The sequence below is a fragment of the Lithobates pipiens genome, unplaced genomic scaffold (assembly GCF_037356315.1).
Source record: "Lithobates pipiens isolate NorthernLeopardFrog02 unplaced genomic scaffold, aLitPip1_a1.2 Scaffold_37, whole genome shotgun sequence".
NCBI classification, from domain to species: Eukaryota; Metazoa; Chordata; class Amphibia; order Anura; family Ranidae; genus Lithobates; species Lithobates pipiens.
The window spans coordinates 20,376,689-20,400,375 of record NW_027507825.1 but is presented as its reverse complement, the minus strand read 5'-3'; the positions used below and the strand labels follow the sequence as shown (position 1 = coordinate 20,400,375).

The 23,687-nt window shown below is 42.7% G+C and overlaps 1 protein-coding gene across 2 annotated transcripts in view; it reads left to right on the top strand.

The window, feature by feature from the left end:
• TXNDC16 (thioredoxin domain containing 16) overlaps positions 1-1,606 on the top strand; it is a 186,532-nt gene extending 184,926 nt beyond the window's left edge. For both annotated transcript variants that reach the window (XM_077466803.1, XM_077466804.1), the window contains exon 21: positions 360-1,606. In XM_077466803.1, the coding sequence (XP_077322929.1) occupies positions 360-613 (254 nt within the window). In that variant the 3' untranslated portion in view covers positions 614-1,606. The remainder of the gene's footprint in view (positions 1-359) is intronic.
• Positions 1,607-23,687: the final 22,081 nt, after the last annotated feature.

Here is a 23,687-nt window from a genome sequence, read left to right as displayed (position 1 = left end):
TTCATTCAGATCAGTTGTATGTATTTCATCCAAGTATTTAGCCATTTAAATGGAGTTCTGCTTCAGTCCATCCTGGAAAACCCCTTCAATTCACTAGAGAGCAAAGTTGAAGTCACTTTTAATAGTGACTCCCTTTCTGATTCATTGTCCAAAGGTCGGGGTCACTGATTCATCTAGCTGTGTTGTGCTGTTGGTTCATCATACACCCATACTTCCTGTTATCTGACATAAGTTCTTATAGTGAATAATGTCTGCTAGTGGTTATGTCTAGCATTCTTTTTCAGCCTCAACTGAATCCAAGACTGTTTTGACTGCACATTCCAGAACAATTTGTTTTTTTTATATTGTTGTGTTTTCAGATTCCTTATCTAATGAAGACTGGGGTCCTCCACTCCCAGACTACGATTTCCTTGCCATGATGGATGCCGCCGATCCCAGCTTTGCTGCTCAGAAAATTCGAATAAGCATGAAGCCCCGCAAACGTAAGAAGGCAGAAGTGTCCATCGATGACGAAGGTGCAGACGCCAAACGTCAGACGGGAAGAAGTTTGCGTGGAACCGTTCCAAAGTTCTTGGAGAATGAAGAGGTTTCTGAGCAGCACACGGAACTTTGAGTCTGACAAACAAACATTTAAAGTGGACCTGTCCTGACACCAAGACCTGCAATGGTCGTTTTAAACTAAATAAGAGCCCAAAAAATCTTTCAGTTGGAACATCTAAATACATTCCTTGCACATCAATACAAAAGGTGTGCAAAGTCTAAGCCCTCGTACACACGGTCGGACATTCCGACAACAAAATCCATCAGATTTTGTCTGACGAATTTTGTCCAAAACTGGTGTTGCATACACACGGTCGGACAAAGTTGTTGGAAAATCCAATCGTTCGTAACGTGATGACGTTATTTTGTTACGACGGGACTACGTTCAGGCTAGTAGCCAATAGCTTTGGTCTAGGAATTTGATCTGAGCATGCGTGGCACTTTGTCCGATCAGACAAAGTACAATCGGATCATGTTGTCAGAAAATTTTATAGCCCAGCTCTAAAACTTTGTCGGTCGCATATTCGGACGGAAACAGTCCGATGGAGCCCACACACAGTCGGATTATCTGACAACACGGTCCGAGCGGACATTTTCCATCGGAATGTCCGACCGTGTGTACAAGGGCTTACAGTTGGTTTCTTTATAAAACATCCGTGGCCTAGATAGTAAAGCCTTTTCACTTCTAATATGCTCTGCAGAGGTCCATCAAGCTCCCTGCTGATTTAGACCTGTAACTCTGCAACCAGCTAAGATCATGCTCCCTGCTGATTGAAGAGCTCCAGCTCTGACTCTGAAATCTCGTAACAACGGAATCTGTTGACGGTTGGAGTTGGATGTTATTATAGGGGATTTTTCTAACTGAGCAAGCTATCTACCCATCCATTGTCATCCTAATTGCTGAAATATTGTTAAACTTACAGGGAAATTGAGGCCATTTCATAATGACCATAGAAAGTGTAAGGAGCAAATATCTCTCAGTCAAAATCTCTGAAGGATGTAAGGAGGCCAGTGAGTGGTTCCACCTTCCACTGAAAACCCACAATTAAAATATACATTTTGGGTAGACTGTCCCTTTTAAACCTTATTACCTCATATCTATTATCATTTGTATACTTAAAGGGATTGTAAAGGTATTTTTTTTTTTCTTAAAATAACAAACATGTTATACTTACCTCCACTGTGCAGCTCGTTTTGCAGAGTGGCCCCGAACCTGCTCTTCTGGGGTCCCTCTGCGGCTGTCTCTGCTTTTTCCCGCAGGTACTTCTCACGTTCATGGGAGCTCCCTCGCATGGTGAGAAGCACCTGTGGGGGCGCTCCCGTGATACAGCCGGCGGCTATAGCCGCTCGCTGTTTCACGCAGCCCCGCCCCCGGCGCGCCTCGTCATTGGATGTGATTGACAGCAGTGCGAGCCAATGGCTGTGCTGCCTTCAATCCATCCACTCCAGCCAATCAGCGGCCAGGCTGAGTGGTGAAGAGGAAGTCGGGGGCGAGCGCAGGACTTTCGAGGGGTGAGGTAAGTAAAACGGGGGAGCTGGGGGGGCCGGCACTGTCAGATGTTTTTTCACCTTAATGCATAGAATGCATTAAGGTGAAAAAAACATTTACCTTTACAACCCCTTTAAGACACAAATAGAGTACAGTACTCATACAGCCATTCCAAAATCTTTTACCGAGCATGAACTGTTTGCTGTAACTACTAGAAAAAATTGGCCTAGTGCAGAAAGCACAGCCGGTACCCCTGCCCCTGGGGATGTTTTAATGAGATAGACCAGTCCGTAAGTCAAGTATAATACCGTAATTTATTGGTAGAACATATTGCATACATTCATGATAAAAACTTTATTGTGGCAGTATATATAGAGACAATACTAAACAGAGCATTGATTGAATAAACAAGAGACTTGCGACTTATGTAAATTTTGAGAAGAATGCCGACATGTTTCGAACCATCCGTCTATTTTCATAGGCATATATCTCGTATGGACATAGTCTAAAATATAAATGTAATTAAATTAGTACAGATATATCTAAAACAATGCGTGCAAAGCCTGTATACTGGTCATGGATGATAATGGACAGCAAGTTCCAAAAAAGTAATGGTGATAATACGTACCAGCCGAGACCTGTTACCAGCGATACCCAGCAGGAAGCGAAGGTATTCAAATGCTCACAAAGAAGGTGCCACAATGTTTAAAATATGCCTAAAATAAGCCTTATTTTAGGCATATTTTAAACATTGTGACACCTTCTAGACTATGTACATACGAGATACAATATATGCCTAGGAAAAAGGACGGATGGTCCGAAACATGTCGTCATTCTTCTCAAAAATTACATAAGTCGCAAGTCTCTTGTTTGTTCAATCAATGCTCTGTTTAGTATGGTCTCTATATATACTGCCACAATAACGTTTTTATCATACATGTATGTAATATGTTCTACCAATAAATTACGGTATTATACTTGACTTACGGACTGGTCTATCTCATTCAAACATCCCCAGGAGTACCGGCTGTGCTTTCTGCACTAGGCCAATTTTTTCTAGTAGTGTTTTATTGGGATGTGACTGACCAGCCTGGTGTTGACCGCCACCCTGCACGAAATATATTGGTCTTGTGTTTGCTGTAAGTTACTTTGCATTGGTTTAACCAATAAACCTTATCCATTTCATTGGTTCTCATATTACTAAAAAAAGATACAAACACAATTCAATATGGTAGCTTCTAGATTTTCAGTTATTTCAGCGTATTCTGGATTGTATCAATCTCATTATAAATATCAGATGTTTGCTTAAAATCACAGTCTAAGTGTAATCATTTAAAATATGCTAATGTACAATATGTCTGTAAAATGTTACACTTTACATAATCCCCCAAAAAAACTAAAATAACTTGGAACCAGAATTACAATTATCCATGTATACACTGGTGAAATGGGCAACTCGCTCAACTCTATCTCTCTATGCCCTTGTACACACGGTCGGACATTCTGACAAACAAATCCGTTGGATTTTGTCCGAAGGATTTTGTCCGAAACTGTTGCATACACACGGTCGGACAAAGTTGTCGGAAAATCCGATTGTACACAACGTGATGACGTTATTTCGTTAGGACGGGACTACGTTCAGGCTAGTAGCCAATAGATTTGGTCTAAGAATTTGATCTGAGCATGCGTGGCACTTTGTCCGTCGGAGTAGGCTACACATGATTGGAGTATGTCCGATCGGAGCATTTTGTCGGACAATTTTACGGACAAGTTGGAAAAGTTGGTCCGTCGGAGTATCAGTCCGATGGAGACCACACACAGTCGGATTATCCGACAAAACGGTCCGATAGGAAACATTCCGACTGAATCTCCGACCGTGTGTACAAGGGCTATCTCGAAAGTGTTACAATTGGAGTTTATTCACTCTATATCCTCCTCTTTCTAATGCAATCTCTATTTTATTTAGTATCTATCAATCTATTTCTCTTTCTCTCTTTTAATTGGTCTATTTCTACCTGGAACAGAGGTCTCCAAACTTTTCAATATGGGGCCACATCATACGGTATATTCACAGACCAAAAAAGTTAACATTTTATAATTTAATGAATACATTTTACTTATTGGAATTGGCATTATATGATTCAAAACAAAAGATAAAGAACTTCAGTATCTAGTACCTATCAATCTATTAATTTTCTCTTTTTTAATTGGTCTATTTGTACCTGGAACAGGGGTCTCCAGACTTTTTAATATGAGACCACATCATATATTTTTACATATATTCACAGACCAAAAAAGTTAACATTTTATAATTTAATGAATACATTTTACTTATTGGAATCGGCATTATATGATTCAAAACAAAAGAACTAAAGTAAAAGTTTCCCACCTTACATGAGGGTTCCCATCAGAGGTCCACCCCCTTTAACATCTGGGTCCATATCAGAGCCCCCCCCTTACATTACGGTCCCCATCAGAGCTCCCTTATGTCAAGGTCCCCATCAGAGTCCAGCTTTGGGAGCCCTCCTTAACATCAGTCTCCCTTTACATCAGGGTCCCCATCACAGCCCACTTACAGTACATCATGTCCACATCAGTGGGTGAAACCTGACCCTGTCTGTGGGTCAAATGCATCCTTTTTGGCGTTGCGATATCAGTATTGATATTGGCGCCAATTCTTAGCATTTGCCTCAAGTACTCGTGCAAATCCTCCAATACTAAAACCCGACACCTTTTTTGGGATTCTATTGACTTCTGTTAAATCAGGTTAGAAGCCACACTGAAATCAGAGACCGTACTGATCTGCGGCTTTGAATTTGTGTGGAAGTAGCGCAATTTCAAAGCCGTGCTGGTGTAAACCAGGGCTTACAGTTCTCATAATTATAAAGAAATGGTAATCAGTTTCCATTACTCAAAAAAAAAAAAAAAAAGAAAACTGTCCCATGAAACTAAAAAAGTGAAAAAGTATCTTGATAAAAGGTAGCGAGTGGTAAAAACTGCTATCACTGCATCCCTAATTCATTTAGCGGGTCGGACTCATCCCACAGACCATAGTTTGGAAACCTCTAATCTAGATGATTGGAAAGTGTTAAAGGTGGAGTTTCTTCCTGATGTCAAAATATCTCCAAAGTGTATTTAGCACTAAGCATTTTCCTTGGCCAGACAAAGTGTTTCTGGTTTGTTTCTTTGTTACAGATTTAGTTTTCATTCAAGAATGGATATGCCTTACAAAAAAAATGCAGTTTTCAGTTAGCAGATGTTGACTCCTAATAGTTACACGGGCAGAAAACCAGTGACCGTGAAGATAACCTTAAAGGGGTTGTAAAATCTAAAAAAAATTTACCTTAATGAATTCCTTGCATTAAGGTAAAAAATGTTTAGGTGTGAGCATCGCCCACTCAGCCCTCCTTTACTTACCTGAGACCCCTTTCAATCCAGCGCTGTGCATGTCCGCAGATCGTTTCTCCCCTCACTTCCGGGTCTTGCAGGCTTTGCTGGGGCACAGGGAGCCATTGCTTCCCAGTGCTGTCAATCAAAGCCAGTGACAACGGAGCGGGGGGCAGGGCCGAGTCCCTCCGTCTGGGCTAATGGACACATGCACGAGTGGCCCCATGGGGAAGCAGCTTCCCATGGGGGCACTCGACAGAGAGAAGGGGCCAGGAGCACCGGTGGGAGACCTGAGGAGAGAGGTAAATATAGATATGTCTATTTAAATAAAATAAAAAAAATACCTTTTACAACACCTTTTAAGCCTTAGATCCCGAACTGGTGAAAGTTTAATGTCTGCGGGAGAAGTGCAGATTCTGCAATCCGAGGCTTATCTGGGGGTATAGAGATCAGACAGGTTAGAGCTCCATGTTACTGATTTATGTTGATAAACTGGCAAAAATATTAAAGGCTTTATTTTTTTTTTATTTTTTTATAACAAACATGTAATACTTACCTGCTCTGTGCAGTGGATTTGCACAGAGCAGCCCCGATCCTTCTCTTATTGGGTCACCCGCCGGCTCTCTTGATCCCTCCCTCCTGTCAAGGGCCCCCAGAGCAAGCAGCTTGCAATGGGGGGGCACCCAAGCAGGCTCGTTCACGTGCGTGTCCATTAACACAATGGGCCATGGTTTCAACTCACCCCCTCTCTCGTTCCTCATTCGCTGTTTGTGATTGACAGCCAATGAGGAGGGAGAGTCCCCAGTGAGCTGAGGCTCAAACCCATCGCTGGAGGAAGATCAGGCTCAGATAAGTATTGGGGGCTGCACAGAGGAGGTTTTTTTACCTTAGAATGCTTAAAGGAGTTGTAAAGGTTAATTTTTTATTTTCCATTGTGCATTATGCATTTTCCATTATGCATGTCCAACAGAAGCTGGCCCAACAGCCTGGCTTATATTGGATAGATCGACATACACACGGGCAGAATATCGGACAGTTTTTTATTGAACCGGCAAATTTTTCTTTTTAAAGTGGTTGCAAAGGCTTAAAGGGGTTGTAAAGGTTCGTTTTTTTATTTTCTAAATAGGTTCCTTTAAGCTAGTGCATTGTTGGTTCACTTACCTTTTCCTTTGATTTCCCTTCTAAATGTTTTGACTGAATTTCTCACTTCCTGTTCCTCCTCAGTAAGCTGTTCTGGCTGACTAAACACCGCTCGGATGATGGTGTGAAGTTTACTGAGGAGGAACAGGAAGTGAGAAATTCATTCAAAGAAAAAAAACATTTAGAAGGGAAATCGAAGGAAAAGGTAAGTGAACCAACAATGCACTAGCTTAAAGGAACCTATTTAGAAAATAAAAAAACGAACCTTTACAACCCCTTTAAGCCTTTGCAACCACTTTAAGGCTTCATGCACACAGGGCATCTTTTTAGCCCATTTGAACACCAGAACTCTGCAGAAGAAAGCTGCTCACAAAATATGCCTAAAGCCACGTACTGCACTCGCATTTAGACGTGTTTTTGGCACGTCAAGCATTTGCACATTGATGCATTCCATTGGCCAGAATATTAATTTTTTTCTGGGCAATGTAATGCATTAACACTCAAATGTTAGACATGTCTAGCATTTACAGTAGATTCAGACATGTTTACATGCATGTAGGCACATTCAGAATTTTTTCAGCTGATTTTCAGTTCCTCTCCTGAACGCAATGGTGATGTTTTTTCTGACTGTAAATGCTCTTCTAATATGTCTGCAAACACCTATGTGTGCATGGACACCGCATATTGGCCTCTGCTTCCTCTCTCTTCTCTAGTTTCAAATGCTTGACCTGAACTGTGACAAACTTCAATATATCAAAATGTTTCCTAAAAAAAAAAAAAAAAAAAGTTAAATAAACAAAAGTTTTTGTGTGTGAAGCTTGAGATATTAAGCTCTGTAAAAGCCCTTTCACACTCACAGTGGCACGGCATCAACGGTAAAGCGATGCTAAAAAAATTTAGCAGCGCTTTACAGCCGTTTTAGCTACGCTTTTTCAGCCATAGCGGGTCCCTTTCAACCACCACTAGCGGCTAAAAAAAAAAGTTAAAAGCGCATGCAAAGCGCCACTTCGGTGATGCTGCCCATTGATTTCAATGGGCAGAGGTGCTTTAGGGGCAGTGTATACACCGCTCTTCAAACACCTCAAAGAAGCTGCTTGTGGGACTTTTTTTTTTTTACATCCTGCCAGCGCACTGCTCCAGTGTGCAAGCCCTCGGGTGGGTGCTTTACAGGCGCTATTTTTAAGCACTAAAGCTCCTCACTGTGAAAAGGGTCTACACAACAAAGGGGCGAATGAATGTATGGAAAACATAAAAAGGAGGCTAAAGCCCTGTACACATGGGCAGAATGTCGGGAAACATTTGCCGGTTCAATAAAAAACTGTCCGATATTCTGCCCGTGTGTATGTCGATCTATCCAATATAAGCCAGGCTGTTGGGCCAGCTTCTGTTGGACATGCATAATGGAAAACCAGCAGCCGACAGACTCCCGATCAGCTCTCGCAGCCAATGGCTGAGAGTGCTGATCAGAGTGTTCTGCTGGGGAGGCCTGTCGGAACACAACAGCTCAGCGGGGCGGGGGTGGGGAGAGAGAATCGCTGAAAGTACAGCGGCTCCGACCGGAGCCAACAGTTTTTTTTTTTCATGCAATCCAGTGTGTACCTGACTTAACATAAGGGTGCTTTTATGGGCTGAATAAAAAGCAGCGCTTTTTATAAGCTCTGTGTGTATGGGGCTTTAAAACGGTAGTAAACCGCAGCATTTAGAAAATGGTATAATGTGCTAGTATGCCTCTCACGGTAAGTCGAACCATCAGAACGCATGCATCCAGTGTGAATATTACCTAAACACCGCAAGTTTAGAAGATATTCACTGTACTTACAGATCAGCCTTATTATAGGCTCGCCTGGTACGTACAAGTTCAAAAAAAATCTATTTAATGCCACTTTAATCCTCGCCGTACACATTACAGTCTCAACTCTCAATCTCTGTACAACCAACTTTAGATTTATTTATGAAATATGAGGATCATCCTAATATTTGTATCCAATCAGGCAGTATGTAGCTAGAGGGGATTGTACAGTCAAAAAAAGTTTTAACCATTTGCCGCCTGCCAATAGGCAAATGACGGCTGCAAAGTGGTTTCAAAACCCTGACTGGATGTCATAGGACGTCCTCAGGATTTTGAGCCGCTGCGCGCCCCCGGGGGCACGCATCGCGGGGATTGTTGTTGCGGGGTGACACCCCGCAACTATGATCTCGGTAAAGAGTCTTTACCACGTGATCAGCCGTGTCCAATCACGGCTGATCACAGTGTAAATAGGAAGAGCCGGTGATCGGCTTTTCCTCACTTGCATCTGTCAGACGTGAGTAGAGGAGAGCCAATCGGCTGCTCCTCTGACGGGGGGGTCTGTGCTGATTGATTATCAGCACAGCCCCCTGAGGATGCCCACACTGGACAACCAGGGATGCCACCAGACCACCAGGGATGCCCAGCACCAGGTATGCCACCCTAGACCACCAGGAATGCCAGTCGGTGCCCACAATTGATGCCAATCAGTGCCCACAATGGGCATCACTGGCATGCTTTATTGTTTGGCACTGATTGGCATCCATCAGTACAAAACAATGCAATACAATTTCGCCTATCAGTGCCCATCCATGCCAACTATCAGTGCCTATCTATGCCCATTCATACCACTTATCCATGCCAATCCATGCCAGCTATGAGTGCCAATTTGTGCCACCTATCAGTGTCCATCCGTGTCGCCCATCAGTGCCACGTATCAGTGCCCATCAATGCTACCTCATCGGTGCCAGCTCATCAGTGCCGCCTTGTCAGTGCCCGTCAGTGCAGCTCCATCAGTGCCCATCAGTGAAGGAGAAAACGTACTTATTTACAAAACATTTTTTCTAAATTTTCGGTATTTTTTATTTGTTTAGCAAAAAATAAAAACCGTAGAGGTGATCAAATGCCACTAAAAGAAAGCTCTATTTGTTGGAAAAAAATGATAAAAAGCGACAGCGCTGAAAGCTCAAAATTTGGTCTGGGCAGGAAGGGGTTTAAGTGCCCGGTATTGAAGTGGTTAAACTCAGTAGGAAATAACAATTTCGGTTGAGATAAAGATACAAGGGGCAAAAAGGTTGCGTGGTAAAACACTTATGTCGAAAAGCAAACTAATTTTCAGAACCTGAACAAAAACAGTTAACCGAAAAATGCTAATCACCATGGCTGTCTCTGGTTTCATGGCTTTGTTACACTGACTCATAGGAAGCATGAAACCAGTGAAGTCAAAACTCCTAATAATTCTCCCATGACGGGATTTCTTGAAACAAGGCCTGAGACAAAGATGTAGACTTGTATGCGGTGACTGTGGAAAACCAGAGACCTGGAAGGCTGGAAAGGTCTTGCGTGTCTTATGCCAAGAGCTTAGTATTACAAACCACACGTCCATGTTTCTGCTGCTTTTCAGTATTAGATATTTCCATCGGGTGACAGAGTTTTGTTCACAAGGCCAGATGAGATGTTCCCCAGAGAACACCAAATTCATGTTGCCCTCTCTGGTATGGTAATCGCAGTGTAGTAAGGGCTGTTTCACTGGCAGCTGAAAGGGCAAGAAAAACAGGCATCAGACCCACGTTTTTACTGCCCCCAGCCACCCACCGAGTCTTAAAGTGGTTGTAAACCCTTTTTAAAAAATCCTGAAAACAAAAAATCCTGCAAGACAACGACATAATGAGCTAGTATGCATAGCATACTAGCTCATTATGAATAACTTACCTAAGAATGAACCCCCGAAGCGGTCCTCCGTCATTCTCTTCGCCACTGCCATGGATCCCTTAGCGACTTCCAGGTCTCGCGGCTTTGGCGCTGTGATTCGCCAGAGCCGCGATTATGTCACTCCCACGGGAGCCGACGCTCGCGGCATGTCACCGCGATCTGCGGCCTGCCCAGTGCGCCTGCGTGCCGCTGTCTTCGGGCAAATATCTCCTAAACCATATAGGTTTAGGAGATATTTCTTGGACCTACAGATAAGCCTTAATCTAGGCTTACCTGTAGGTCAAAGTTGGTTGTAAGGTTTTACAACCACTTTCACAATAGGGCAGGGATGTGCATGTGCCATGGTCACATTAATTTTTCTTGCTTCACAGCTGCTGCATTTTTAGCTTCAGCTACAGAATTTGACAAGCTACACCGCCTGTCAAACTCACCCATTGTCTTCAGTGGGGACAGGCAGCAGCCGCTTCCAACACAATGCCTTCTCACTACGACCCCTTTCACACTGACATGCTTTACAGGAGCTATAGCGCCTGCAAAGCGCCTGCAAAGCGCCTCTCCTCTCACTCCAGTGTGAAAGCCCGAGGGATTTTACACTGGAGTGGCATGCTGGCAGGACGTCAAAAAAAAGTCCTGCAAGCAGCATCTTTGAGGCACTTTAGGAGCGGTGTATACCGCCGATGCCTGGGCGCTGTGAGTGTGAAAGCGCTCTACCTGTCCCATGCCCTCTGAAAAAAGGTCCGAACATAGTAAACATATTTTTATAATGTTTGGCTCTGTTGATAAAATTACAGTTACTGCATACAATGAAAATCGCACAAGTCCACCCAAAACAAATACTTTTTTTTTTTTTAAGTTCTATTTCCTTAATAAAAATGTACCAAAGAAACACATACAAGACAAAAAAAATCTGAAAAAAGAAAACAGATACAAAACTTAAACTCCTAGACCAGTGGTCTCCAAACTGTGGCCCTTTAAATTTTATTTGGCCCTTGGGGCACTATTTCATTCACTGACACCAACAAAGGGGCACAGTTTGTCACAATGACACCAACAATGGGGCCAAATGATGGGAGACCGTTCCTCCCAATGACACCAATGATGGGAGACCATTCATCCCAATGACACCAAGATGAGGCACAATACCCCCCAATGACATCAACAATGGGGCCCAAAGAAACCACTGATGGGTCACAATTCCTACTAAAGACACTAAGAATAGAGCATAATTCCTCTCACTGATACCAAAAATGGGGCATTGTTTTCGCCAACTGATGCTGAGACTATTTCTACTCCCGATAGACACAGTCTAACCCCCTTAACATCTTAAGAACAGTAAACTGGCCCTTAGTATGGAAAGTTTGGAGACTCCTGTTCTAGGCTATAGTACATGCAATCTATATAAAACAATTAAAAGATATACCAAAAATACAAATACTAAAGCAAGACTCCATGATCTACCCTACAAAAATGATACCGGTATTGATATTGTCAAAACAAGTATTTAAAGCTGAACTCCAGTCTTCCCTTTGGCCTTCACTTTGGTTAGAGATGTACAGGCTCTTCTCCTGCACTAAAGTTGCTTACTCTGATTTGTCTGCATACGTTGAACTTCTCAGAACAGAAGCTGCAGGATTTCCATCATCTACCACTTTTCTCCCCAGCCTGACTGTCCCTGGCCTGCCCCTCTCATTCATTGGATTTCAGTTCTTTCAATCATGGAGGCTCAGCGTTACCTGTGGAGTCTGGTGGCGTGTGTCAGAAACCATGAAATCAGACAGAGACAGAAGTACAGTTAAATCACACTTGTTTAATAATAAAAGTAAAAAGAACAAACATAGCCAAAGTTCAGTAACTGGAACGGATAGTCAGCCAAGCCAGACGTCAGGGATCAATCTAGTGGAACAGCAAGCAGGATCTGGAGCCAGAAGGGATATCAGCAAAGCAAGTCTTGAACAGGATTGCAGGAGATAGTTTCTGTGATGTTGACCAAGGTGAAGGCAGAGAACCTCTGGACTGGATGGCTTAACCACTTTCAGCCCCGGACCATTTTGCTGGCTTAAGACCAGACCACTTTTTGCGATTCGGCACTGCATCGCTTTAACTGACAATTGTACGATTGTGCGACCTGGCTCCCAAACAAAATTGATGTCCTTTTTTTCCCCCACAAATAGAGCTTTCTTTTGGTGGTATGTGATCACCCCTGCGGTTTTTATTTTTTGCGCTATAAACAAAAATAGAGCGACAATTTCGGAAAAAAACTCATTATTTTTTACTTTTTGCTATAAAAAATATCCCCCAAAAATATATAAAAAAAGTTTTTTCCTCAGTTTAGGCCGATACGTATTCTTCTACATATTTTTGGTTAAAAAAAAATCGCAATAAGCGATTGATTGGTTTGCGCAAAATTTATAGCGTTTACAAAATAGGGGATCGTTTTATGGCATTTTTATTAATATTTTTTTTTTTTTACTAGTAATGTCGGCGATCAGCGTTTTTCTGTATTGTGACTGCGAGATTATGGTGGACACATCGGACATTTTTGACACATTTTTGGGACCATTGTCATTTATACAGCAATCAGTGCTATACAAATGCACTGATTCCTGTGTAAATGACACTGGCAGTGAAGGGGTTAACCAGGGGGGTGGCAGTGTAGGGGTTAAGTGTGTCCTAGGGGTGTGTTACTAACTGTGGGGGGCTGGGCTGTGTGTTAATGAACATTGATCTCTGCTCCAATCACAGGGAGCAGAGATCGGTGTCACTTGTTGCTAGGCAGAACGAGGAGATAGATGCTGTTTACATCGGCGCCTCCCCGTGAGACGATCGCTGGTATCCCCGCGGCGATCGAGTCCGCGGGACCCGCGACCAGACTCGGGGGTCCCGACCGGCACGCACACAATGGCGGGGCGGCACATACAAATGGACGTACCTGTACGCCAATTTGCCTGCCCGTGCCATTCTGCCGACGTACATCGTCGTGCGCCGGTCGGGAAGTGGTTAAGTAGGCAGGACTGATGAGCAGGATATCATCAACAGCTGAGTAACTGTGGAGAGATAGGAGCTGGCAATTAGACAACAGCTAAGCGGCCAGCTCAGAGAAAGAAGGGCTGAACCCAGCAATGACAGGTGTGCATGCAAATATAGTGCATTTAGGAACGCCTAGTCCTTCAGACTGACATCCACCCATCAAGGCATTTTGATATTTATACAATTCCTCCCTAGAGCCAGCCCACTGCTTGCATCAGAACAGAAGGCTCTTGAGAGGAGTACTGAGGCAGGGTGCTGTGATGTTTTCAGGAAGCTTTGTATGACATTAGACATTTCATTCCAAATTGAAATTTGGAGTAATTTTTTGTTATTCGGAAATTTTAATATATGCAAATTTACGACAAATAAGAAATACGAATTTCAAGTAGAATACATTTGAATTCAAATAAAATAGAATAGAAAAAAATTTAATAGAATCAAATAGAATATAAACTTCTTTCGAAATTCGAATTTTCAAATAAAATGCATTTGACTCGAATAGAAAAGTATAGAATAGAAAAGAAAATAATAGAATAAAAGTATAGAAAAAAAATAATAGAAAAGAATAGAATACATATACCGTATGTATCGGCATATAACACGCACCCCGAGTTTAGGAGGGAATTTTAAGGAAAAAAACTTTTAGGAGGGAAGTTTAAAGAGGAAGTAAACCCTGATGAGTTTACTTCCTCTTTCATTCCCTGCAAAGGCAAAGCATAATGGACTACTATGCATCGCATCTCATCGCATCGCATCGCAGTCCATTATGTGTCACTTACCTGACACAGGAGCCAGCGATGTCACCGCTGTCCCCTGTAGTCCGGCGCATCCATCTTCTCGTGGGGTCTCGCTGCTCCGCCGCTGTCATTCGGTGAAGCCGCGATGTCACTCCCGCGCATGCGCACGGGAGCCGACAAGCGCGGCATCTTCGTCATTGACGGTGCCACGCTCAGTGCGCCTGCGTGCCGCTGTCTATGGCGCATGCGCCGTAGACAGCGGTGCCTGTCTTTCGGCAAATATCTCCTAAACCGTGTAGGTTTAGGAGATATTTCTTGGACCTACAGGTAAGTGGTTAATCTAGGCTTACCTGTAGGTCAAAGTGGTTTGTAAGGGTTTACAACCACTTTAAGGAAAAAAAACTTACACTTAAATGCCCATCAATGCAGCCTTATCAGTGTCCATCTGCAGTCTTGTCCATCATTGCAGCCTTGCCCAGTCTCTTTGCAGCATTGCCAGTCTCTTTTCAGGATTGCCCTGATTTAAATTTGGCGCTGATCTCCGCTGACTGAGCGGAGAGGAGCAAGCGGAGCCAAGATGCACAAAGCCGAAGTACACTCGGCTCCTCTCGCAGTCCCACCCACCTCCATTGATTACGAGAGGAGCGAGCGCCGCTGACATACAGAAAGCCGAGTGTACTTCGACTAGACTCTGCTCTGCTCACAGTCAGGGGCGGGACTGCAAGAGGAGCCGAGTAAGGCCGAGTGTACTTCGGCTTGGTGTATCTCTGCTCCGCTCACTCCTTTCCTCACAATCAGCGGGGATTGGCGGACTGACCATTCGGCCACTCTGTCACTGCCCGAGGGCACCCGGCCACTACGGGGCCCCATCAGTGTTGCCAGCCTCAGTAAAACCAGGGACAGTATGTAAAAATCTGTGTTTTTTTTTTTTTTACATCCGTCTCTGAAATGTCCCTCACCGACATCCTTTTGGTCTTGGTCTAAAAATCCTGAGGTTATAGCTGCCCCACCAGTACCTTCTCAGCCAATAGAAACATGTCTGTGTATACTGTGTGTACATGTATGTGTATACTGTGTGGCCCCATAATCTCTGATTGCCCGGGGGCCCCATGAGTGGTCAGTCCGCCCCTGGATTGGCGTATAACACGCACCTATGATTTTGCCCTGATTTTAAGGGGGGAAAAAAGTGTGTGTTATACGCCGATAAACACGGTAACCATTTTCCAAAATTCGAATTTCGATTAGAATAGAAAGGAAGAGAAAAATAAATAATAGAATATAACCATCTTCCAATATTCACATTTTTAATAGAATAAATTAGATTTCCAGTTCGAATTTGAATAGAAAAAAATATAGCCATCTTTCGAAAATCAAGTTTAATACATTTGATTTCCAATGGTATTAGAATAGAATTCAATTTGAAATTGAATAGAAAAAAAAAAACAATAGAATTGAATGGAATAGAAAGAATATAACCAATTTTCCAAAATTCTAATTTTAAATGGAATAAATTAGAATTCAAACTGAATTCCATTTTGAAATCAAACAGAACAAAAACATTAAAATAGAATGGAATAGAAAGAATATAACCATCTTCCAAAATTCTAATTTTGAATAGAATAAATTTGAATTACAATTCCATTCGAATTCCATTGGATATCAAATTGATTTTGGTTGAATTGAGTTATATTCGACATAATTCAAATCGATTTCAATAAACAAAACAAATTCCGAATACAAAATAAACAAATTAAACTAAACTAATTTATGCAAATAACAAATCAATTTTTTTCGTTCTGCACAAGTCTATAAAACACCCTGGCGGCCCCTCCCACCAGCCATAATCTGCCCATATTGTATAGAGAAAGACATAGGTGTGCTGGGTGTACCTGGGCACACTCTAATCATCCTATGCACATTAGCATTATTGCCACTGTTGGAGTTTTAAGGATCGCAATGGTGACCCCCACCCATGCTCCAGGGGGCCCGTGGGGCCTCAATGTCACATTAGGTTTGGGGGGGGCGTGGGAGTTTTACAAGAACTGATCCCCTATATGGCTCTCTATGCAATAAAATGTTAAAAATAATATTCAAAACCTTAAATAAAAAAATAAAAAATTAACATGCTGTCACCAGTTAGTGTCCCTGATCACCACCACACACCGGTCATATCATGACACTGTACTGTGCTGGTGACAGTATGTGAAAAAAAAAAAATGTATTTAATTTCTTCATTTTCCAAGAAAATTGTGACAAAAAATTGCAACTTCAAAAAACTTGCCATGCCTCTTACTAAATGCCTCAGACTGTATACTTTGCAAAATGGGGTAATTTGGGGGGGGGGGGGGGGGGGATATTTGTACTGTCCTGACATTTTAAAGGGGTTGTAAAGGTAAATGTTTTTTCACCTTAATGCATTCTATGCATTAAGGTGAAAAAACATCTGACAGTGCCTGCGCCCCCAGCCCCTCCCCGTTTTACTTACCTCACCCCTCGAAAGTCCCGCGCTCGCCCCCCGATGTCCTTTCCACCGTTCAGCCTGGCCACTGATTGGCTGGAGTGGATGGATGGAAAGCAGTGCAGCCATTGGCTCGCGCTGCTGTCAATCACATCCACTGACGCGAAGCGCCGGGGGCGGGGCCGTGTGATACAGCGAGCGGCTATAGCCGCCGGCTGTATCACGGGAGCGCGCCCGCAGGTGCTTCTCACCAATGCGAGGGAGCTCGCATGAACGTGAGAAGCACCTGCGGGGGGGGAGCAGAGACAGCCGCCGAGGGACCCCAGAAGAGCAGGTTTGGGGCCACTCTGTGCAAAACGAGCTGCACAGTGGAGGCAAGTATAACATGTTTGTTATTTAAAAAAAAAACAATCCCTTTAAGGGCCTCAAGAAATGAGATCGGCCGTCAGTACATCAAGATTGATCAATTTTAAAATATATACTGTATACTATAGTTTGTAGACGCCATAACTTTTTCTACAGACCAAATAATATACACTTATGGCAATTTTTTTTTTTTTTATTAAGATATGTGGTAGAATACATTTTGTCCTAAATTTATGAAAAAATTTGAATTTTGTTTTTCTAACAAAATAGAAAATATAGGGATTTATTTAAAAATGTTCAGTTTTTTTTCGTTGATATGATACAAAATAAAAAACCCAGTGGTGATCAAATACCACCAAAAGAAAGCTCTATTTGTGTGAAAAAAAATATATAAATTTTATTTGTATAAAGTGTTCCAATTATCAGTTAAAGTAGCTCAGTGCTGAATAGCAAAAAATGCTCTGGTCATGAAGGGGGTAAAATCTTCTGGAGCTTAGGTGGTTGATAAAAAATGTTTTAATACATTTTAAAATCCTTGCATTTATTTATAAGAATATATATATATATATATACATACACACACACACATACATACAGGTGCATCTCATAAAATTATAATATCAAAAAGTTCATTTATTTCAGTAATTCAAAAAGTGAAACTCATATTTTATATGGAAGTGTTACACACAGTGATATTTTTTAAGCATTTTTTTATTTTATTTTGATGATTATGGCTTACAGCTTGTGAAAACCCACAATTCAGTATCTCAGAATATTACACAAGACCAATAAAATAAAAGGATTTTTAAACGCTTAAGGACCGCCTCACACCGATGTAGGTCGGCAGAATGGCACAGCTGGGCACAAGCATGTACAGGTACGTTGCACTTTAAGTGCCCAGCCGTGGGATGCGAGCGCGCCACCGGCGGCACACTCGCGACCTGGTCCTGAGCTCCGTGACCGTGGCCGCGGGACTGGATCGCCGCCGGTGTCCCGCGATCGAGTCACAGAGCTGAAGAATGAGGAAAGGTAAGTGTAAACAAACCTCTCCTCGTGCTTCCTACTGAGGCTGTCACTGATCGTCTGTTCCCTGTTATAGGGAAAGACGATCAGTGACGTCAGACGCCAAGCCACGCCCCCCTACAGTTAAAAAAAACACACACACACACTTAACCCCTACACTGCACCCTAGTGGTTAACCCCTTCACTGCCAGTGACATTTTTACAGTAATCAGTACATTTTTAATTGCACTGATTTCTGTATTAATGCCAATGGTCCCAAAAATGTGTCAAAATTGTCCGACGTGTCTGCCGTAATGTCGCAGTCACAATAAAAAATCACCGCCATTACTAGTAAAAAATAAAATTATTAATAAAAATGCCATAAAACTATCCCCTATTTTGTAGACGCTATAACTTTTGCGCAAACCAATCAATAAACGCTTATTGCAATTTTTTTTTTTTTTTTTTAACAAAAATATGCAGAAGAATATGTATCGGTCTAAACTGAGGGGAAAAAAATGTTTTTTTATATATTTTTGGGGGATATTTATTATAGCAAAATGTAAAAAAATAATGTGTTTTTTTCAAAATTGTTGCTCTTTTTTTGTTTATAGCTCAAAAAAATAAAAACCGCAGGGGTGATCAAATACCACCAAAAGAAAGCTTTATTTGTAGGAAAAAAAAGGACGTCAATTTTGTTTCGAAACCACGTCGCACGAATTGTCAGTTAAAGCGACGCAGTGCCGAATCGCAAAAAGGGGCCTGGTCCTTTAGCTGGAAAATGGTCCGGGGCTTATGTGGTTTATACAGAAATTGTGTCTTACTGAAAAGTCTGTCCATGTACAGTATAGTATGCATTCAATACTTGGTCGGGGCTCCTTTTTGCATGAATTACAGCATTAATGCGGCGTGGCATGGAGGCGATCAGCCTGTGGCACTGCTGAGATGTTATAGAAGCCCAGGCTACTTTGATAGTGGCCTTCAGCTCATCTGCATTGTTGGGTCTGGTGTCTCTCATCTTCCTCTTGACAATTCCTCACAGATTCTTTATGGGGTTTAGGTCAGGCAAGTTTTCTGGCCAATCAAGCGCAGTGATACCATGATCATTAAAGCAGGTATTGGTACCTTTGGCAGTGTGGGCAGTGTGGGCAGGGTGCCAAGTCCTGCTGGAAAATGAAATCCTCATCTCCATAAAGCTGATCAGCCGAGGGAAGCATGAAGTGCTCTCGAATTTCCTGGTAGAGAGCTGCGCTGACCTTGGACTTGATAAAAACACACAGTGGACCAATACCAGCAGATGACACGGCTTCCAAAATCATCACTGACTGTGGAAAATTCTGCATCTCATTTGGAAATTAAGATCCCAGAGTCTGGAGGAAGAGTGGAGAGGTACAGAATCCAACTTGCATGAGGTCTAATGTGAAGTTTCTACAGTCAGTGATAATTTGGGGAGCCGTGTCATCTGCTGGTGTTGGTCCACTGTGTTTTATCAAGTCCAACGTCAGCGCAGCTCTCTACCAGGAAATTCTAGAGCACTTCATGCTTCCCTCGGCTGATCAGCTTTATGGAGATTTTGATTTCATTTTCCAGCAGGACTTGGCACCTGCCCACACTGCCAAAGGTACCAATACCTGCTTTAATGATCATGGTATCAATGTGCTTGATTGGCCAAGCAACCTCGCCTGACATAAACCCCATAAACCCCAGGAAATTCTTGAGCAATTGCTCCTAACGTTCTCTGAGAGGTGGGTCAGTGACCAAGCTGTATTGCTTAAAGCTGTTGTATACCACTTGCCTTCCCCCCCCCCCCCCCGCAAGGTAAAGTCATAATGTGCTAGTATGCGTCGCATACTAGCACATTATGTGAAATTTACCTTATAACTAAGATGTTCCAGTGCCGCTTTATCAGAGCTACAGCCACCTCCAACTTCACCCTTCTTGCTTCTGGGTTCGCGAGCTCCGGCTCTGTGAGTGGCCGTGGCCACGATGACGTCACTCCCGTGCATTCGTGTGGGAGCCACCGTTCATGACACAGGGCTCGGAAGAAACGACACGGGTGGCCTTTCCTTCAGAGCGCATGCACCAGTGATATCACGGTGCTCCTTTAGGAGGTATTTACACTACCTAAAGGTAAGCCTTATTATAGGCTTACCTATAGGTAAAAGTCAGAAGTTTACTTCCTCTTTAACTACAATGTAGAAAAGTGAGGTCCAGGACCAGACTATGAGGATCAGTGGATGTGCCACTGTGTGGACTTTTTTTTTTTTAATATTTGTAAAATTGTTATTCAGTGCCACACAATGGTGTTGCTTTACTGTTCCTTCACACAATGCAAGTCAATGGAGTGGATTTACTAAAGGCAAATAGACTTTGCAGTCTACGAGCTTAGGATATATGGTAAACCTCTGCTGATTTCCAACATCCAATCATGTGGAAGAAAAACATTTTTTATTTTTTTCCCTTGCACCTGATATGTGTATTCCATACCACATTACATTTACTAAGGAAATGAGTGCAACTTCACGTGCAAACCCCAATGAGTCACCTGAGCAGCGGAAAACAAGGCACCCCCTGTGTGGCTGATATTGTATCTCTACAATTGCTGAAACATAGAAAACAGATGTAATTGCACTGAGACACTGAGTGCTCCCTCTAGTGGCTAATCTACAAAGTCCTATATCCAATAATAAAATATTTAAAGTGTAGTTCCACCGTGAAATATTTTTTTTTCAGAATCAGACTCCTCTAGACCTATAAAGAAAATTTTGGAGGAAATTTATTTTTTATATACTTACCAGAATCGCCCTGTTGCTATGTAGTCCTCCTAATCTGCCACTTCCTGTTCCATGGAGCTCCTCGTCACTTCCTCCCTCGCCTGTGCTCCTGGGAAATGACGTGTCATCATTTCCCAGGAGTCTGTGGGCAGTACTGGGATGTTGCCATAACAACGGGGCGGGACCTTCCTCCGTCGCCACCCGTTGTAATTGCAACTTTAGAAACAATCAGTGCTACGGCCGGTGAATCGCGCATGCGCGAGATCGGGAGGTGCATGCTGGTTACCCAGCATGCACCTCTCCAAAACGAATCCAGGAAGAGATCTTGATTGGGCTTCACATGCCCACAATCGTGATGGCCACGGCCACAACAGGAGGCAGCAAATATTCAGTAAGTATGAAAAATGCATAATAAACATTGTATATTCGTTTTTTAATAGTATTAGTAATAATTATAGGGTTAATTAAAAAAAAATTATAATAATTTACGCGGGAACTCCGCTTTAAAGAGGAAGTAAACCCTGATGGATTTTAAAAATGTATATTTTAATTTCCAGACTTCTATTTTAAGGCTTAGTTTGGGGGGAGGATCTCATCCTGTGAGCTGTGTGTATGGCATACGATATGCTATCAGTCTGCACCATGAAAGTAAAGAGGAAGGGAAACACAATTACAATAGACAGAAACAGACTGCACCACCTTACCGCCTACAGATAAAAGAGCATTTGCTTTATAAAGCAACAACACATTACAGAATAACTAAAAATGGGGTTTCCTTCATTTACTGGGACAGAAATAACTCGCCCATCACAGCAGAAAAAAGGAACAAAGACAAAGGAGCAGCCCGGGCAATGTGTAATAAACTGACGGCCGTGCCACAGTATTTGTTGTTTTACTGTTCTATTCTAGGTGGAGCATAGTGTATTTTATTTTCTTGTGGGCCCATATTATAAAGGTAATATTTCCATGTTAACCTTTTTTGCATGCTTGTTCTTAAAGTGGTTGTAAACCCTTACAAACCACTTTGACCTACAGGTAAGACTAGATTAAAGAGGAAGTAAACCCTGATGGGTTTACTTCCTCTTTGATTCCCTGCAAAGGTAAAGCATAATGGGCTACTATGCATCGCATCGCATCGCATAGTAGCCCATTATGTGATAACGGAGAAAAAGAGTCCTGCGCAAATGATGCCAATACTATATATATAAATATATAAATAAATCAAAATTAGCTAAGTGCAAAAACAACATGTGAAAAGATCAAATAAAAAATAAATAAATAGTCCATATAATAATAAGCACCAAAAAATGTTGAAAAATAATGATGAAAAAACAATGAAGTGGACAGTCAGGGCTCCCAGAACTCTCACCTTAAGACAGAGAAAACAGGCTCATCAAAAAACACAGGGGGTCTCCAATTTCATTCCTCATATACAGCCATCAGGGAAATCCAGATAAAAGATGTAAATACCTCATTCGGCCACTAGAGGGCCATTATTAGCATGGATGCTTATACTGTTAATCCAAGGATGTATTCCGTAGTGTATGGCTCAAAACAAGAGGGGAGAGGGGAAGGGAGAGAGAGAGGACGCTCCAATGGTGTAGTATAAAACGTTAAAGGATCAATTTATTAATATAAACAAGAGACTCTCACATTAAAACTAAGATAAAACAGCACAGCAAGGTGAATAAAGATGGTGGCGTGGCGTCTTCCGCCAGTCTTACTCTACTTCCGGTACGTCCTACGGCCACTCCCTACGCGTTACGTCATACCACGTGACTTCTTCATAGGGATCCATTATGTGTCACTTACCTGACACAGGAGCCAGCGAAGTCACCGTTGTCCCCTGTAGTCCGGAGCATCCATCTTCTCGGTGCTCCGGCGCTGTCATTCGTCGGAGCCGCAATGACGTCACTCCCACGCATGCGCACGGGAGCCGCCACTCGCGGCATATCGCCGTTAACTGAGCGCGCCGTAGACAGAGGTGCCTGTCTTTTGGCAAATATCTCCTAAACTATGGGCAGATATAAAAGACACAAATTAGTTCTGCTTTGTAACCATTTAATACGTCATTAAAGTTTTTTTTTTTAATGCAATTATGCAAGTCCCTGAATTGGATTTTGTATCAGTCCCTGTACAGCAGAGCTTAGAGAGGAGGAGAGAGGGAGAAGCAGTTCAAGGAGCCCATAAGCCCTTGTACACACGGTCGGAGATTCCGACAACCAAATCTGTCGGATTTTGTCCGAAACTGTTGCATACACACGGTCGGACAAAGCTGTCGGAAAATCCGACGTGATGACGTTATTTCGTTACGACGGGACTACGTTCAGGCTAGTAGCCAATAGCTCTGGTGTAGGAATTTGATCTGAGCATGCGTGGCACTTTGTCCGAGAATTTTCTACACATGATCGGAGTATGTCCGATCGGAGCATTTTGTCTGAAAATTTTACCAACAAGTTGGAAAACAGTTCAATGTAGACCACACACAGTCGGAATATCCGACAAAACGGTCTGATCGGACGCATTCCGTCGGAATCTCCTATCGTGTGTACAAGGGCTTGGGCTTAGGTTTGCTGAACTGTATGTGCTAACAAAGGACATGCTGATAGATTAAAGACAGCAGAGTGCCAGAGAAGTGAGCTCATCGGTGTGCTCCTTCTCCATTCACTGTCCAGTCACAAGCTGGAGGAGGGACAAGAGCTGTAATGTCGCGTACACACGATCGGACATTCCGACAACAAAATCCGTGGGATTTTTTCAGATGGATGTTGGCTCAAACTTGTCTTGCATACACACGGTCACACAATGTTGTCGGAAATTCTGAACATCAAGAGCGCGGTGACATATGACGAGCCGAGAAAATTGAAGTTCAATAGCCAGTGCGGCTCTTCTGCTTGATTCCGAGCATGCGTGGAACTTAGTGCTTCGGAATTGTGCACACACAATCGGAATTTCCGGCAACGGATTTTCGTCGTCGGAAAATTTTAGATCCAGATCTCAAATTTTGTGTGTCGGAAATTCCAATGGAAAATGTCCAATGAAGCCTACA